Below are 18,455 nucleotides of genomic sequence, written 5' to 3'. Positions count from 1 at the left end.
GAACTGTTTTTATTGTATTGCGACGTTGTTAAAGTGCCAACGTACTTAGATACTCTTCGCGAGCATTACATTGCACGGCTTCGCAATGCCGGAGTAGTAATTGAATAACAGGACTGAAAGTGCTCGAAAAGCAGGATACAATTTACTTGCTACTCATTTCTGGTGCCTGAGTTTACCTATAATAATAATAATAATAATAATAATAATAATAATAATAATAATAATAATAATAATAATAATAATAATAATAATAATCCAAATATAAACCCGGATTCTACACCACCAACAAAAGAATTTATGCAGATCATTCAGTCGCTTAAACAACAAGGCACCAGGCGAGGATTCGATAATCGCCGAGTTATGGAAGCATGCTGGCGACGTAGCTATCGATAAGCTAACAGAAATAATCAGTGACATTTGGGAAAAGGAGGAACTCCCTAATGATTGGACATCAGCTCTGCTTCACCCTGTTCACAAAAAAGGCGACAGAATGAATGTGAAGAATTACAGTGGCATCTCTCTCCTCGCAGTAACTTACAAAATCTTCTCAAAAGCCCTTCAAACCAGAGCAAAAGAACAGTTGGATCCACAATTAGGAGAATATCAAGGGGGTTATCGGAAGGGACGATCATGTGCCGAACAGATTATAAACGTTAAATATATTCTTTCTTATGTGAAGCTTAGAAACTAACAATTTGTAGTGACCTTCATTGATTTCAAGAAGGCTTACGACTCCATTAATCGACCCACCGTACTTGAAATACTGGGACTGGACTACAAAACAAGAGCAATTATTCAGAAAACCTTAACCAACACAACTTCCAAAGTGAAATTCAGGGGAGAAATTTCAGAGAGCCTTTCGAAGTCAGGACTGGTGTAAGACAGGGGGATGGACCAGCTTTGTTCTTCAACTGCGTGCTCGAAAAGGTCATCCGGGAGTGGCAAAAAGTAATGAACGTTAACAGGGCTGACAATGGGGTCAGATTGTGCTACAAAAACAGAATTTGACAGTTGACTGCCTAGCATTCGCAGATGACCTCGCAATTTTTTCGGATTCCCTAGATGCAGCCGCAGCGCAAATTCATACTCCATATTCAAGCAGCAAAAGCGGGCCTTATGATTTCCTTTGGGAAAACATAATTCATCACTAATATTAAGCAAGCGCCCAAAGAGCTAGATGTAAGACAGGGGAAAATCAAGCTAACAAATGCGTTCAAATATTTGGGTGAGTGGATAGACCCCAATCTCTCTGAGAAAGCAGCTTTCGAGTCACGAATCAGAAAAATGGAAATGGCATATAATCTAACAAAGGACATTTACAACAAGAAATCCATACAGTCATCCATCCAGAGGCCTTGTACGGTGCAGAGTGCCTTGCATTGCATCGGAAGGGACTAATAGAGAAACTGGAAGCGAAGGAAAGGAAAATTCTAAGAAAAATCTTGGGCCCAGTAAACGAAAACGGGGAATACAGGAGACGGCATAACCACGAACTTTACACCCATGTGGAAAAACTAACTGGCACCATGAGGAAACGGAGAATTGCCTTTTACTGCCATATAACAAGAATGAACTCAATGCGATTGACAAATAGGATTTTCACCTACGTTCTCGAAAAAGAAAACCAAGGTAGCATGGTTCACTGAGGTGGACAAAGATTTACAAGAAGTGGGAATTGCAGACAACGATATCTGGGAACGTGCCCCCCTTAAACAGAAACTAACAAGACACCGATGATTCCAAGAAAAACCTAAGCTTCCAACAGGCAGGAATTGGACTGAAGAAAGGAAGCAACGGCATCAAGAACTAATGCGAAAGTACTGGGAAGATGTTAAAGCTCGATGCAGCAAGAAACAGTTGAAATGACGTGGTCCTTAGATGGCCGAATCGAAAGATTATTATTATTATTATTATTATTATTATTATTATTATTATTATTATTATTATTATTATTATTATTAAATGATGCTTTCACTTCCTAGCAGTTGTAACGTGTGAATTAATTAATATCAGTTGAAGCACTCCCCATGTTTCCAGTACTTCCCCTTAAAATAGTAATTACCACAAACATCACATTTTGAGTGATGTTTAAGAAACTTTCCGTTTGATTCTCACGGTGCATGTTATTTCTGAATGAGTTGGTGATTGAGGAATATGTTTTGAGGTGGATTAGGTCAGATAGCTTGTAGGCCTACTCTGTTTGAAAACACATGAAGACAGCTTTACGTCGCTGAGGAAGCAATACCGCTTATCTGACATGTTCTTCCTATTCATTATTTTCCTTAAGAATAGTCACGCGTCTCACCCACATACGGATATGCACCCAGTCAGAAAAGTTTTCGTTGTGTTCATTGTCTTGCGCGAATGTATAAAGGAAAATGAATCTTATTCGAACGACGTCAGGTGATGCAGGAAATATCAGATTAGGAAATGAAGTCTTAAAGGAAGTAGATGCATATTATTACTTGGGTAGTAAAATAATTAACGATGGCAGAAGTATTTATGGAGGACATAAAATGCAGACTAGCACAAACAAGGAAGACCTTTCTTAAGAAAATAAATTCGCTCACTTAGAACATTGATAGAGGAATTAGAAAGATGCTTTTGAAGACTTTCGTCTGGACCGATGCATTGTATGGAAGTGAACCACAGACGATAAATAGCTTTTGAAGCTTTTGAAATGTGGTGTTACAGAAGAATGCTGAAGGTGAGATGGATAGATCGAATCACGAATGAAGAGATACCGATTCAAATTGATGAGAGGAGATCGATTTGACTAAATTTGACGAGAAGAAGAGATAGAATAATAGGACACATCTTAAGACATCCAGGACTTGTACTGCTGGTAGGGGTAGACAAAATTATGAATATTACAAGCAGATTAGAGCAGATGTAGGATGCAGTAGTTACGTAGGAATGAAAAGTTAGCACAGGATAAGGTGGCATGGAGTGCTGCATCAAACCGGTCTATGGATTGATGACTCAAAAAACAACACCACCGCATCGTAAGAATGCGTGCGCTCCTACAGTATGATGTATTTAAGGTTCATTTTACTTTACACAGTAGCATGGAGAAATTAATACAACGTAAATTTTAGTGATGGACTGTACTTCCATGGGAAGCGCCTCAAAGGAAAATACAGTAATGGATAGACAGAGCATTCTGAGATACGCAGTGTTGATTCCTCAGCGGCGTTTAATTTTAATTATATTATTGGTTTTGCGCTCCACTGACTAAGTTTCCGGTTTTCGGAGAGCGTGGGTGTCGGAATTTTGTCCCGCAGGTGTTTTTTTATGTGCCAATAAATCTACCGGTACGAGGCAGTGGTATTCGAGCACCTTCAAATATCACCGGACCAAGTCGGGATTGAACCCACCACCTTTGAATCAGATGACCAGCTATCTTCCGTCTTAGCTATTTATCTCTGCATTTATTCTTATTCTTCTACTTATTTAAGTGCGATTTTTACTTCCTAGCAGTAAATTAATGTCAGTTGAAGCACTTCCCATCATGTGTAAGTAATGTTGCGTCTGACTTTTAGGGCGAGGAGGTGATTGAGGAATATGTTTTGAGATGTAATAAATCCGACAGTCTGTACTCTGTTCGGACTTTTTTTAAATAAAAAACTTGATTTTCAATCCTTACCAATTCAGCAGAGGCTTCCGAAGGGGGTGAAATGACTTCTACATGCAAGTTGCGATCTCGTCACTGAGATAAAGCGGTTAACTCTTTCTCCCTCTGCCTTTGCCCAAGTACTAACCACCCTCGACCCGTATATCTCGTGAAATTAAAGTCTCCGTTTTAAATGTCTATACAAATGGATAATTTCCTCACATGTTGTGGATGAACTAAGCCTCGCTTAGGCAGGCTCCTCCAGTCTAGACTTATTTCTTGTTAACAGGCGTCTCCTGTACTATATCCGTTAATTACGGAGACATTGGCGGCACGGCAGGATTTACCTAGCCTCGTCTAGACAGAAACACTGCATTTACTGTATTTGACTACCTGTGTATTTCAAGGAAAAGTAGGTACAGAATAGTTTTGTTTGAAAACTAGAGGAAGTACCGTTATCAGCTCTTTGTGTCAGTGATATCTTATTGCGGGAATGTAACTGTGTTTAGGTTATACCTAGGAATGAAGCACAATATTCATACCGGCATTTTCTTGGAGCTGGGCTGATGCCCGAGTGCACCAACCTCGGTAAAGAGAATACCGCGGTAAACTTCACAATTTACCAGGGTAAAGACGTATTTCTGTTGCACCAAGCTCGGTTTCGAGTCTACCCACGTTTTACCGTGATATAATGTTTTACCGGCCGCGAGGGAGCGGTTAACTAAGAAAACCGCGGTAAAGTTGTATTTGTGCTCCGTGGTTAAAGATTCCAAGATGGAGCTTAACAACTATCGGTTATACCTCGAATATCTTAATCAGTTTGAAACAAAAGAAGGGAGAATTATAGAAGAGAGGCGGGATATGAATGGAGGCTTTATTTCGGAAATAATACTCATCAAGTCACTTTTAAGTTACTCTCTCAGAGGTATGGAACATCATAAATCCACGTTCGCCCACTTTCAGGAAATAACAAAAATAATACGGTGTAAAATGTTTCCACTGACACATGTACACTATCCTAGCTAACCACAAAATAATTGCAATAGAACTTCAATGCAAAAGCGCGACTACCAAAGAAACTCTCCCCACAAATATTTCTCTAGCGGCATAGTGTACTTTCCCTCTCGGGGACAGATACAGACTATTACATTGCTTTTTTATATTTACTTACCTGCCACACAACTAAATTCTTGGCTGATTGTTAACCAAGTTTTCTCTTTTTCGTTAAATGTTACGCCATCCGTCTTTTAATTTTCAATAACGGCTTTATATTTTTCAGCCAAATCCAACAAGACGGCATTTTCGAGAGGACTGAAATTAGAAGCTCTAGGACGTTTCATTGCTTGATTTTCCATTTTAATCAGCTGATAACTTGCATTGCGCTGTCACAAAAGTCACAAATGATTTGAAGAGCTTTCGAGAGAATTTTGTAGATTATGAGTAGGAGAGAGATGCTGCGATAGTTGTTATCATCCGACTTGTCGCCTTTCTTATGAAGTGGGTGGATTAGGGCAGATGTCCAGTTACTTGGAAGCCTTTCGGTATTCCAGATTTCATGTATGATGTCCGTTAATATCTTCACTGCATTGTCACTAGCAAACTTCCACAGTTATTCAGCTATTATCGAATCTTCACCCGGCGCTTTATTGTTCTTCAAGGATTGGATAATCTGTCTGATTTCCTCTTTCGTGGGTGGGGCTGAATCTGGGTGGACTTGTGTTTTAACTTCAAATGTGAATCTGGATATTCGAGCCTCTCGTTAAGAAGGGATTCAAAGTAATTTGCGTCAGTTTGAGCCAGCTGGTGATTATCAAAAGCACGTTTAACGCTGCGGATGGTTTTTGCTGCACACTTTCTCTCATTCAAGAAGTTTGTCTAGTTGACTTGGTTCTTTAGTGAGTTCTATTATTATTATTATTATTATTATTATTATTATTATTATTATTATTATTATTATTATTATTATTATTATTATTATTATTATTATTTACCGAGCTCGATAGCTGCAGTCGCTTAAGTGCGGCCAGTATCCAGTAATCGGGAGATAGTGGGTTCGAGCCCCACTGTCGGCAGCCTTGAAGATGGTTTTCCGTGGTTTCCCATTTTCACACCAGGCAAATGCCGGGGCTGTACCTTAATTAAGGCCACGGCCGCTTCCTTCCACTTCCTAGACCTTTCCTATCCCATCGTCGCCATAAGACCTATCTGTGTCGGTGCGACGTTAAGCAAAATAGCAAAAAATGAATTGGATATTATCTATATATATAAAATAACATGTCCTAACTGACTGACTGACTGACTGACTGACTGACTGACTGACTGACTGACTGACTCATCATCGCCGACCAAAACGTTTTTTGCTTGTGGCTTTACGTCGCACCGACACAGATAGGTCTTATGTCGACGATAGGAAAGGGTAGGAGTTGGAAGGAGGCGGCCATGGCCTTAATTAAGGTACAGCCCCAGCATTTGCCTGGTGTGAAAATGGGAAAACACGGAAAACCATTTTAGGGCTGCCGACAGTGGGATTCGAACCCACTATCTCCCGGATTCAAGCTCACAGAAGCGCGCTCCTAAGCGCATGGCCAACTCGCCCGGTGAGCCAAAACTACTGGACATAAAGAAATGAAATTTTGGTAGACTATAGGTGCTCACTAAGGGACGGTTTTTTGATATTCCGTTGCTAAAGGGGTGAAAATCGGGATGAATTGCTTAAATGAGTATATCTCTATCTCAAACACTTAAGAGTTAACAGTTATAAAAACTATTATTTAGAATCTCCTTTAAAAATAAAGAAATATTTTTTTGTTTTCGGAAAATGCCCTTAAGAGGAGTGAAAAAAGGTGAAAAGGGGGTTGAATGCCTTTTATGAGGATACTTATTTCTAAAAAACTGAACATGTTACAGACATGAAAATTGGTATTTGGAATCTCCTTTAACAATAAAAAACACGTATTTTTTGTTTTGAAAATCCACTTAAGGGGGGGTTAACAGGAGTAGCAAAGGAGGTGAATTTTTAAAATGAGTATATCTACAGTATATATCATAAACGTAACACGTTACAGAAGTGAAAATTGATATTTGGAATCTCCTTTAAAAGTAAATACATATTTTCCCCTGAAAATACACTTAAGGGGACGTGAAAAGGGGGGATTAATTTTTTAAATGAGCAAATCTACAGTGCATCTCAAAAACTTGGCACGTTACAGATGTGAAAATTGGTATTTTTAATCTTTTAAAATTAAAGAAACTTTTCTGTTTTCGGAAAGACCCTTTGGGGGGGGGGCGTGAAAAGGTGTGAAAATTAAGTTGAATTATTTTTATTATGATACTGATATCTCAAAAACTGAAGATTTTACAGGCGTGGACATTGGTATTTGGAGTATTCTTTAAAAATAAAGAATCACATTTTTTTTGTTTTTGGAAAATCCACTTAAGGGGGATTGTACAAATTTATAAGGAGTTATATTATCTTTGTAAGGATACTTATATCCCAAAAACTGAAGTTGTTAAAGACAGGTAAATTTGTATTTGGAATCTTCTATAAAAACAAAGGAACACGTATTCGTTTGTTTTCGGAAAATCAACTTAAGGGGTTGAAAGAATTGAAAAATTAGTTGAATTCTTTCTATGGGGATACTTATATCTCAAAAACTAAAGATGTTACAGACGTGAAAATTGATACTTGGAATCGCCTTTAAAAATAAGGAAACAAATACATATTTTTTCGGAAAATCCCCTTAAGGGGGGAGTGAAAAAAGGTGAAAAGGGGTTGAATACCTTTTATTGTGGATACTTATATCTAAAAACTGGAGTTGTACCAGACGTAAAAAAATGGTATTTTGGTGCTCCACTTAAGGGGGCCGGGTTAAAAGAAGTGAAAAATATTGAATTCTTTTTATGAGGATACTTACTGTATATCTCAAAAATACTGTATATCGCAAAAACTGATGCTACAGTCGTGATAAGTGATAGTTTTAATCTCCTTTAAAAATAAAGGAACACGTATTTCTTTTTTCGGAAGTTCCACATGGGGGGAAGGCTTAAAAGAAGTGAAAAAGATTGATTTTTTAATGATAATACTTATTTTTCAGTAACTGAAGATGTTAAACACGTGAAAATAGTTTTTTGGAATCATCTTTAAACTTGAAGGAACACACATTTTTTGTTCTTGGAAAAATCCACTTAAGAGAAGGGTTAAAAGTAAAGAAAAAGGGGTTGAATTCGTTTTATGGGCATACTTATATCTCAAAAACTGCAGATGTTACAGACGTGGAAACTGGCATTTGAAACATCCTTTACATCAACAACAAAAAAAGACAAACAAGAGATCGACTTGAGAATGGGCTGTTTCTCACACGGACAGTTCTATGTCGCATAATCCGGAGTTAGCTCTTCCAGTAGTAGCCTGGTCATCTTAGCCCCAAAAGACAAACATGGTTTGCAAACAGGTGCTGGGGTAAATGGAACTCAATTTTTCGGTGAGTTTTTATACCTTAGGAATTTTCAGAAGATGCCTTAGTGCAGTAGCGAGGAACGATTACTTTTATCAAATTACGAAATCCATATGAGCAAAGCCGCGGCTAACAGTTGGTGATGAATATTACTGTCACATTTCCTATGAAGGTGTTGGCTAATGGATTAAAATCAAGCTTGTTTGTCCGCTTTTGTTACGTTTCTGTAGGTATAGTTACTGTAAACTGCCGTTCTAAAATTATCAGTCTTGTCATATTAACCATTTCGTGTCGTCAGTTCGGAGTTAAAGAAAAAGAGCTGTGAGCTTGCATCCGGGAGATAGTAGGTTCGAATCCCACTATCGGCAGCCTTGAAGATGGTTTTCCGTGGTTTCCCATTTTTACACCAGGCAAATGCTGGGGCTGTACCTTAATTAAGGCCACGGCCTCTTCCTTCCAACTCCTAGGCCTTTCCTATCCCATCGTCGCCATAAGACCTATCTGTGTCGGTGCGACGTAAAGCCGCTAGCAAAAAAAAAAAAAAAAAGAGAGAGATAATCTTGTTCTTGCTCCTTATAATTCCTTCACATTTTTGGCTATTGGAATGCAGTAGAGTAGGGGATTGGTTTTCTCATCCTTCAGCAAACAAACTGTTCTTGTCAAGGACAATCTAATTGTATCCATATTGCACCAGATGCCGTTAATACCAACGTAACAGCAACCAAATAGAAAATAGCTAAAACTCGTTATGAAACGAATCCTGCAGTTCAAGAGGGAAACAATTCTGACCATGATGAACCCGATTGTTGGACATCAACTCAGAAAAGTTATTTCTTCCAGAGAGACGACTATTAAAAATCGCTTTATGCCCAAAATAAAATGATAGGTTGTAAGGTGTGCCAAGATTTTACAAGTTTAGGACCAGAAAAACAGATGGAAGTGAAAATTTCTTCAGAGTGGGCAGTAGTAAAATCACCACTTTTGGAAGAGATATGAACGAAGTGTGAAATTCAGTTGATGGAGACGTTCCGGTGAGTACTGTACCGCCGCCTTTTTTCTTAGAGAAAAAACACATTATTATTATTATTATTATTATTATTATTATTATTATTATTATTATTATTATTATTATTATTCCTACTAACACATCGAAGATTTTTGGCGACAGAAGGATGGGAAAGGGCTAGGACTGGGAAGGTAGCGGCCGTAGCCTTATTTAAGGTACAGCCCAACATTTGCCTGATGTGAAATTGAGAAACCACGGAAAACCATCTTCTTAGTTACTGATGCTGGGATCCTGCTAGTGTCGGAGGACATGTTCGGCTCTCCTGGTGTAGGTCTTTCTGTTTGACTCCCATGGGTGACCTGCACATCTGGGTGTCAGATGATGATGATAATGGAGTGAGGAGATGGTGAAACCCGGTGTCGGCACATACGCTACTCCTTAGGCTTAACGTATCCATCCGACGGAACGAATCACCATCAACACGCCATATACTGTACTCGCATTCCACACGAATATTGCGGAGAGGTTTAAAGCCAGGTTTTTGACACACAATCTAGTGATTGTATGTGTGTGTGTGTGTGTGTGTGTGTTCACTCCTCAGCCCGAAGGCTGGTTGGATCATCAACAGCTTCGCCATTAGGTGTCATAGATGGCCTAGGCATCACTGAAGAGGCGTACGAGGGAAATGAGGAGTGAGGTAGTTTTCTTTGCTGAGGTAGACTTTGCGACTTCCTAAGCCCACTGAAATATATGCACCTACCGACCCTATGAGCAACATTTTCACACCATTCATAGCAGGGACTGGCTGCATAAGGAATGGCATTACTAGCATCGCTCATACCTCATTATTTTAATTAATTGTTCTAGCCCATACAAGAAGACATAGTGCACTGTAAACACTAAGTCTCGAAAGCCAAGGCATATCTAGTGATTAGAAATGGTCTACCACCACCTCTCCTATCCTGCCGGCTAACATTCTGATGGTGGATTTTATTCCACACTGAGATTCGAACCGGCTGGCCACCGGCCAGACCTTATAGATTTGACGTCTTCATAATCATGGCCACCACGCCATATAGCTCTTCCGTTGCTATGGATTTTAAACAGACGCCAATATGTCGGATTTCCCCCCTCAGATAGATGACTGTCGAATGCTCCAATAAGGTCGACTTACGTTCGATAGTTGAAACACTTCACATTTCTTCAAGTTCCGCTCCTTGGCTGAATGGTTAACATAGTGACGTTCGTTCCCGGTCGGGCCAAGGATTTTTGCTGCCACTAGTTAATTCCTCTAGCTTGGGGACTGTGTGTTTGTGTTTATCTTGATACACGTCATCTTCTTTTACATTGCAGTGTCAGTGGTGGTGGTGATTATTGTTTTAAGAGGAAGTACAACTAGGCAACCATCCTCTATATAACACTAATCAGAGAGAAAAAATGGAAGGGGTCCGACACTTCGAAAAATGAAGGTATCGGCCAAAGGAAGACAAGGGCCACGAAGGGCATGAAAATGAAAGACTCCCTAGCCCTCGCAAACCTAATAGCGTCGGGGTCGGAAAAGAACAAGAGTTGACCAAGGGAGGTCGGATAGGATAGATGAAAGTGAGGAGCCGGGCACAAGTAAGTGGAAGCAATGCCAGGACTCAGCTGAGGGCCCCGTGGTTGCCAACCCACGCTCCAAAGTTCAGAGCCCCTGGGGCATTGCAGTGTCAACCACAGCATAAATATTCTATAGAGTATGCAACCATCCACATGGGATTGCGTCAGGAAAGCCATCTGGCTGTAAAACTGGGGCTAATCCACTCTTAGGACTGATGACCTTGATGTTAGGCTCTTTTAAAAACAATTGTCTACCATCATCATCATGTAATCCACACATATTGTCAGTTCCAAATATCTGGCAAACGGCTAGGAGGAAGTATGACGTCGGAATAATTTCCAACCCGCATCTCCAAATACAGCATGCTCATTCACTATTATTTTTTATATATTTATTCTTGACGTACATGTGTGGTAAAGTTATGGCTCACGGGCCCTCTCTTACACTTAACCACTTTCAGTAATAACACTGCCTTCGTGATGTACAGGCCGTACTGTATAATAATAATAATAATAATAATAATAATAATAATAATAATAATAATAATAATAATAATAATAATAATAATAATAATAATAATAATAAACTTTACCTCCATATCTCTAGATGGCCGTAAATACAGTACATTTCTGGTTTCTTTCTCTTGACACTTCTGGCACTTTCTTTCAGACCCTTTCTTCCACACAAACATTTGTATCATATTTTATTTAGGAATATTATTGCACTGGCCAGCAAGATCTGTTAGATACTTCTCACATTCACGGAAATTGCCCAGGAATAATCTTAATAATAATAATAATAATAATAATGTGTAAGTAAATCCTGATGTGATAAATTTAAAGAACATGCAATATACTTAAATATAAATTTCTGTCTTTTAGCATTCACAGTTATCCAAAGAATGCCCCCCCCCCCCCAAATCATTATGAATTAGATTCACAAGTATAATTTGTAACATTCACTTAGCTCGCCTCAATTGATCAGCTGATGGGCTTGGCGCGCTTTCTACAGTACGGCCTGTATATTACGAAGGCAGTGATAATAACATTAAAAAATGTAAAGATAAAAATAAAAGCAAGACACAGTAATTCTACAAAAACTAAATACTCTTGATTGATACAACATCAATACAATTAGAATTAAGTGCTTAATACTATACATATAATGTTATCTAAATACCTGCACCCAGGGGCGTAGCGAAGGAGGGGGGTTATCGGGGGGTTAGAAACACTCCCTCCCCCCCCCCCCCCCCCGTGGAATAAACAGAAACTCACAACAAACAAGCGAAAGCCGGCTCAATGGGTTGGCTCTTTTGAACATTCACCGATATATAATTGTAAAACCAACAGATCTCGCGAAGCTAATTTCCATAAGAACTCGAAAGTTGGATTTTAGATTGTAATCCGAACATACCATTCGCTGTAAAACTATTCACCTTGAACATATTGTTCTTGTTCTGAATTTTAATGTGCGATTTTGTAGTTTACTGGTACTGCAATTTGAATATTAACATAATTTACCTGCATCAGTGTCCTAGCAATATAACACCCATGCATGCGCTCATCACACACCTTCATTATGTTCTGTCATAATTTTGTAACTACTGTATAATCCTCCCCCATAAGTCGATCCTGGCTACGCTACTGCCTGCATCTAGCAGTCAAGTGAAATTCATTTATATTAATATTCTTATAATAGATGGGAGAAAATGTAAACTTCTAAGCTACAGTTGTACTGTATATTTTGCATATTCATTACCAAACAACATGATGACAATATAAACAGTTATGATTGGGTAACAAATTTGTAAGGCAATACGAGTAATAATAATAATAATAATAATAATAATAATAATAATAATAATAATAATAATAATAATAATAATAATAATAATAATAATAATAATAATAATTCCATCATGCTATCAAGTTAAAAGTATTGGGGACATCGATCTATGTCGGTGTCATGGTTACAACTGAAGAAGTGAGCTTCAGAGGTTGCTGAAGATGTTCGCGAGCTGTGCCTGTTTTTGGTCCGCGAGAGGTATTTTATTTCCCTCAAACCCTCCGGACAAGTCCGGCGAGCCTCCCGATCCGCCACTTGGGACGTGCCCGATAGGGGAACAGGCTGAAACCCCCACACTTTTCGGAAAAGACGATTGAAATTTTATGGACACATTATCAGAATGAATACTAACAGGCTAACTAAAAGAATTTTCAACTTGGCCCTTTCGTCTAAAACCAAGAACAGCTGGCTTCGTGAAATTGAAACAGATCTCCAGGAAATCAACATCTCAGAAGACATTGTACAGAACAGATGTAAATTCAGAACCAAAATCGACAATCACCACTTTGAAGACAAACCCAACACCAGAGCTACTACAACTTGGACAGAAGAACGAAGGAAGAAGCTCAGCGAGAGGACGAAGAGATTTTGGGAGGAAAAGAAGGCCAACACATCAGCTAAGCAAGTTCAACCGTGCTCCTAAGTAGGGCATATGCCCTACGTTATTAATTAGGATTTTAACGGGTTAAGTTAACGTACGATCTAAGTAGACATAATCGAGATCGCCAACTCTCAAAAACAGTACTGACGTTATTTTCTTCAACAGTAGAGTGGTGTATCAGCTATACTTGTGTTCCGAATTCCGAAGATACTCGGTCTTGTTGTTAGAGCCTTGCGTGGTGTGTACTTGCAGCCAGCGGCTGTCAGATTGACAAGATAACATGTAATTGGCCACCTGAAAGGAAGAGCACAGTCGATAGCATCGATAATCGATTATTATTATTATTATTATTATTATTATTATTATTATTATTATTATTATTATTATAATGACTGATGTGCATAACAAATAAAAGAAAACCCATTCACACAACTCAGTTTTATGTTTCCAGGAAAAACTTTCGGCAGGCAGATTTGAATTTAAGAGAGGAAGGCAAGTGCCGAATATCCATTATTAAGAAGGAAGCCATGCATTTGAGTGTCGACTTGGTTAATGTAATTAAACGTTTTTCAGTCTGTTGAAAACACTAGTCAACATTGTAGTGTCGGAAAAGAGCGTGGTTGGAATAAGGTGACAAAAGTAAGTAGAAGCTATGGTCACCCGCGTACGAGTTGTGAGCCTATTGTGAAAGAAGTCAGGGAGGAGGTTACATCATCAGATGATCGTCCTCATACAACATGGCTGCTTCCAATACCTAGGCTTTCGTCACGATACCGTTGGTGCTTGCGATTTATTCCGAAGGCGCTCACTATGATGTGTGCCAAGGTTCGCCGAGATTGGCCCTTGACTTTGAACGCAATTCTGCATGCTCTTAGGCGGTCCCTGATTAACTGTGAAGATAAGACACGTTCATGTACTGATGCTTAGAAACACACTACCTTCTGAATCAATGTTCTTGATCACGTATTTCAAGCAACGCATGTCTTATGGCTGGATGTCATCCGACAATTTGTGTTACGGAAGTTTAGCGTCACAAACTATGTGACGGTGTAACCCTAGCAACTGTGCAGGCTATGTCGCATCGTCTGAAATTTGCAGCTGTTGATGGATGGCCATGGCCAAGGGACATAATTTTTGATCATTTGATTGTCGCAAAGGGAAAAGTAGTTGGTTTTTTTATTTTTTATTTTTACCGAGGATCCTAGCTCTCATACTGCCTGGAACAGGTGGATACGAGTTCTCTGCAGATATTCACTACCATGCCACCAGAACCAGGTGTCCTGGGTACGGTACAATTTGGCACATTCTGTTATAGCTCCAGTTTCTTTTTATAAAATAAATTGACATAGAATTAATAAATGGTTATTTAAATTATTACTAGTCTGCTTCTTAATCAAAATGTTCACGTCGTATGAAAATACAAGAACAAATGTTAAATACATTCAAATAAATGTCTATATTACCACAATATTATGAAATTATAAGTGTTTTGGATTTATTAAAACAGCTGTAGAGTTAAATAATTTTGGACGAAGTAGCTCTATTTTTCGGCTTTCAAATTTATATTAATATGCAAAATTTTAGATACCGGTATGAAAAAAGTTTTTAAGGGTATAATGATTGTCCTAAGTCCTCCGCAGTGATACCACTATGTCGGGCGTAAGATTCTATATTCAGCGGTGCGAATTGCATTCAGAAGTGGATATGAAGCAAATTAAAAGATTCTCACAATTTCGACCCCCGAATAGCTTGATCTCTGAAGATCGTAGGTACCGGTACCATCATCTCGGACTTCATATGTTGACATTTAGACGGTCACATCGCTTTTTTTTTTCCAAAGAATTTCATTTTCAAATCCTGTGCACCTCCATTGGCATGGTATTCTTTTTTAATTCAGATAATTTTCTTATGCGAACGTAAGGCGCCGAATTCTCTATATTGAGACAAATATAGCTTGGTGTTTCGGAGTTATTCATCGCAAACCAAATGAAAATCCACACCCTGTTTCCAGTCATTTGTCGGGTCAGAAATGGAACGAATGAAGCCCTCTTCTAGCGGCGAGGATTGGAATTGTGCCGGCTGCCGAAGCCTGTCGCAGTTCTTTGGGACAGTGATTAATGAACGATTAATGAAATTAAATGATATTGGAGAGTGTTGCTGGAATGAAAGATGACAGGGAAAACCGGAGTACCCGGAGAAAAACCTGTCACTCCTCCGCTTTGTCCAGCACAAATCTCACATGGAGTGACCGGGATTTGAACCACGGAACCCAGCGGTGAGAGGCCGGCGCGTTGCACCCTGAGCCACGGAGGCTCTCAAATATTAAACCATATCATAATATTATACATATAATAAGTGTTTTGTTTGTACATTGCTCAGAATTTTAAAAAAGAATGGTATTTCTGTATCAGTCATGTCCATAGTAACAAGGAAATTCACTTTTTAATTTTCGGTCATGTCTGTCTGTCTGTCTGTCTGTCTGTCTGTCTGTCCGTCTATGTATGTATGTATGTATGTATGTATGTATGTATGTATGTATGTATGTATGTATGTATGTATGCACGGGCATCACGAGAAGATGGCTGAATAGAATTTAATGAAAATCGGTATGTAAAGTCGAGGAACGAGGAACTACAATTTTTTTTTCCTAGTTGCTTTACGTCGCGCCGACACAGATAGGTCTTATGGCGACGATGGGACAGGAAAGGCCTAGGAATGGAAAGGAAGCGGCCGTGGCCTTAATTAAGGTACAGCCCCAGCATTTGCCTGGTGTGAAAATGGGAAACCACGGAAAACCATCTTTAGGACTGCCGACAGTGGGGTTTGAACCTACAGTCTCCCGAATACTGGATACTGGCCGCACTTAAGCGACTGCAGCTATCGAGCTCGGTGAACTACAATCTAGGCTCTAAATAATTTTATTCACGCTGAGTGAAATGGTAGTTTAGGGGACGGCCTTAAAATTCAGTTCTCAAAAAGCGATGTTATAGTGATCCTATCGATAAATAATACATAACTAAAGTTATATAGAATTAAATTTTCGATCGTTTATGTCTTAGGCCTATACATTTTTACCGCACCGGCTATGATAACAGAGATATTCGTGAATCGATTTTTTTGCTAAGTCCACATTAATGCCGTGCCACGAGAAAATGGATTAACATAATTTAATGAAAATCGGTATGTTAAGTCGGGAAATAAAGCACTACAGAACTTTATTCACGCTTGATAATTTGTTCCAAACCTTTACTTCTCGTCCAAGCCTCTCGAATACAAATATTCATTTACTGGGAAATGTTCGGTAAATTTCCAAGTTCGTTGGAAATATTTAAGGAAAAGCTTAGGTACCGGTAAACAATAATATAAATGAATGTAAATATGAGGTTGAAATGGCGTATGGCTTTTAGTGCTGGGAGTGTCCGAGGAAATGTTCAGCTTGCCGGGTGCAGGTCTTTTGATTTGACGCCCCTAGGCGATCTGCGCTCCGTGATGAGGATGAAATGATGATGAAGCCGACACATACACCCAGCCCCTGTGCCAGCGAAATTAACCAATGATAGTTAAAATTCCCGAACCCGGGACCCCTGTGATCAAAGGCCAGCATGCTAACTATTCAGCCATGGAGCCGGGCTAAATATGACGTAAACAGTTGGTACGGAATCTGCCACCTGGGCAACTGCCTTAAATGCAGAGCATTGATGATTGAAATTGATTGAGTGGATGAAATGGTAGTTTAGGGGAAGGCGCCTAAAATGTAATCTTACACCTACGATATTATGCAATTTAATAAAATCTTATTCACAATGTGTAAACGACTTCATCTAGAATTATGTATACAGTGTAGAATTCCGTAGCGAAGCACGGGTACACCAGCTAGTAATATAATGTATTGTTAAACTGTATGCAAATTTACGACATGGTTTGGCAGAATAGCAGGCTTCATAGCCTGAGTCACGCCATGGAAATAAAGGAATAATAATAATAATAATAATAATAATAATAATAATAATAATAATAATAATAATAATAAGGTAATTCAAAATCGTCACTTTTATTAAAGCCGCCCCACTTATTGACGTGAGCCCTGCCAAGTGTCATTATATTCTCCCATTCGACTTGGATCTTTAGTTCTGGCGCTATAAGCCCGTTACATTAAGGTTCGAATGTTTTCATGTATCCTGAAAAAGTGTCGTCTTACTGACTAATGTGTGTTTTGCTTGCAGACAACAACGTACCAGTATCGAACAGTGTGGTCGTAACGCTTCCCGACAACGAGAAGGACTCGAGACTACACGGAAGTCCCTCCGGCGAGGCTGGCTCTCCCGGGGGTCCTCGCGACCCGTTTCATTGGGCAGTCGAACGTGCAAGACGAGGATGTACGCGAAAACTCCTCTTCAAGCGCTTGCCCATCCTCACGTGGCTTCCCCAATACACCGCCCGCTACGCCTTCTCCGACCTGGTGGCTGGTTTCACCGTCGGACTTACCGTCATCCCCCAGGCCATCGCGTATGCCAACGTTGCGGGTCTTCCTCCCCAGGTTCGTTAATAATACTATGTTTTAAGTGAGTTGTAGTAGTGTCGCAATTTTGCCCATGTAGTCTTCTGGTGAGGAAAGCAACAGGAAACTTCGTCACTCCTCATTTCTTTAGTTTGCCTTTCCAGTGACGCCTACGCTACCTACGACAGCTGATGATGGAGCTGTTGAGGATCAAACTAGCCTTCGGGCTCAATACATACATCTTCTGGGGCCAAGAGACGTCATAGTATTATAATTTTACCTTCATTCTTACTTTTGTTCTGGGGCCAAGACATGCCATAATGTCGGAATTTTACTTATTTTTCTTCTGGTGCCAAGACACGCTGTAGTGTTGGAATTTTACCTTTCCTCTGGGACCAAGACACGTCATTGTGTTGTAATTTTACCTATCTTTCCTTCTCCTTCTTCTTCTGTGGCCAAAACACGTCGTTTTGTAATTTTACCTTTCTTTTTCTTTTTTCTTCTTCTTCTAGACTCAAAACACGTCGTTGTGTTGTAATTTTACCTTTCTTTTTTTTTCTTCTTCTTCTTCTGGGGCCAAAACACGTCGTTGCGTTGTAATTTTACCTTTCTTTTTCTGCCTCTTTTTCTGGGGCCAAGACACGTCATTGTGTTGTCATTTTACCTTCTTCTTCTTCTTCCTCTACTTCTACTTCTGGGGCCAAGAAACGTTGTTGTGTTGTATTACATTTCTTTTTCTTCTGCTTCTTCTGGGGCCAAGACACGTTGTTGTGTTGTAATTTTACGTTATTCTTCTTCTTATTATTATTCCTCTTCTACTTCTGGGGCCAAGAAACAT

General features: G+C 39.4%; 1 protein-coding gene across 3 annotated transcripts in view; it reads left to right on the top strand.

Moving 5' to 3' along the window:
* LOC136876365 (sodium-independent sulfate anion transporter) overlaps positions 1 to 18,455 on the top strand; it is an 812,595-nt gene that overhangs the window by 772,231 nt on the left and 21,909 nt on the right. For all 3 annotated transcript variants that reach the window (XM_067150255.2, XM_067150256.2, XM_068228403.1), the window contains one exon: positions 17,343 to 17,656. In XM_067150255.2, the coding sequence (XP_067006356.1) occupies positions 17,343 to 17,656 (314 nt within the window). The remainder of the gene's footprint in view (positions 1 to 17,342; positions 17,657 to 18,455) is intronic.

This window comes from Anabrus simplex, chromosome 6 (assembly GCF_040414725.1).
Source record: "Anabrus simplex isolate iqAnaSimp1 chromosome 6, ASM4041472v1, whole genome shotgun sequence".
Classification (NCBI taxonomy): domain Eukaryota; kingdom Metazoa; phylum Arthropoda; class Insecta; order Orthoptera; family Tettigoniidae; genus Anabrus; species Anabrus simplex.
Note: the sequence above shows the minus strand (reverse complement) of the source record. Positions and strands in the feature narration are given on the sequence as shown.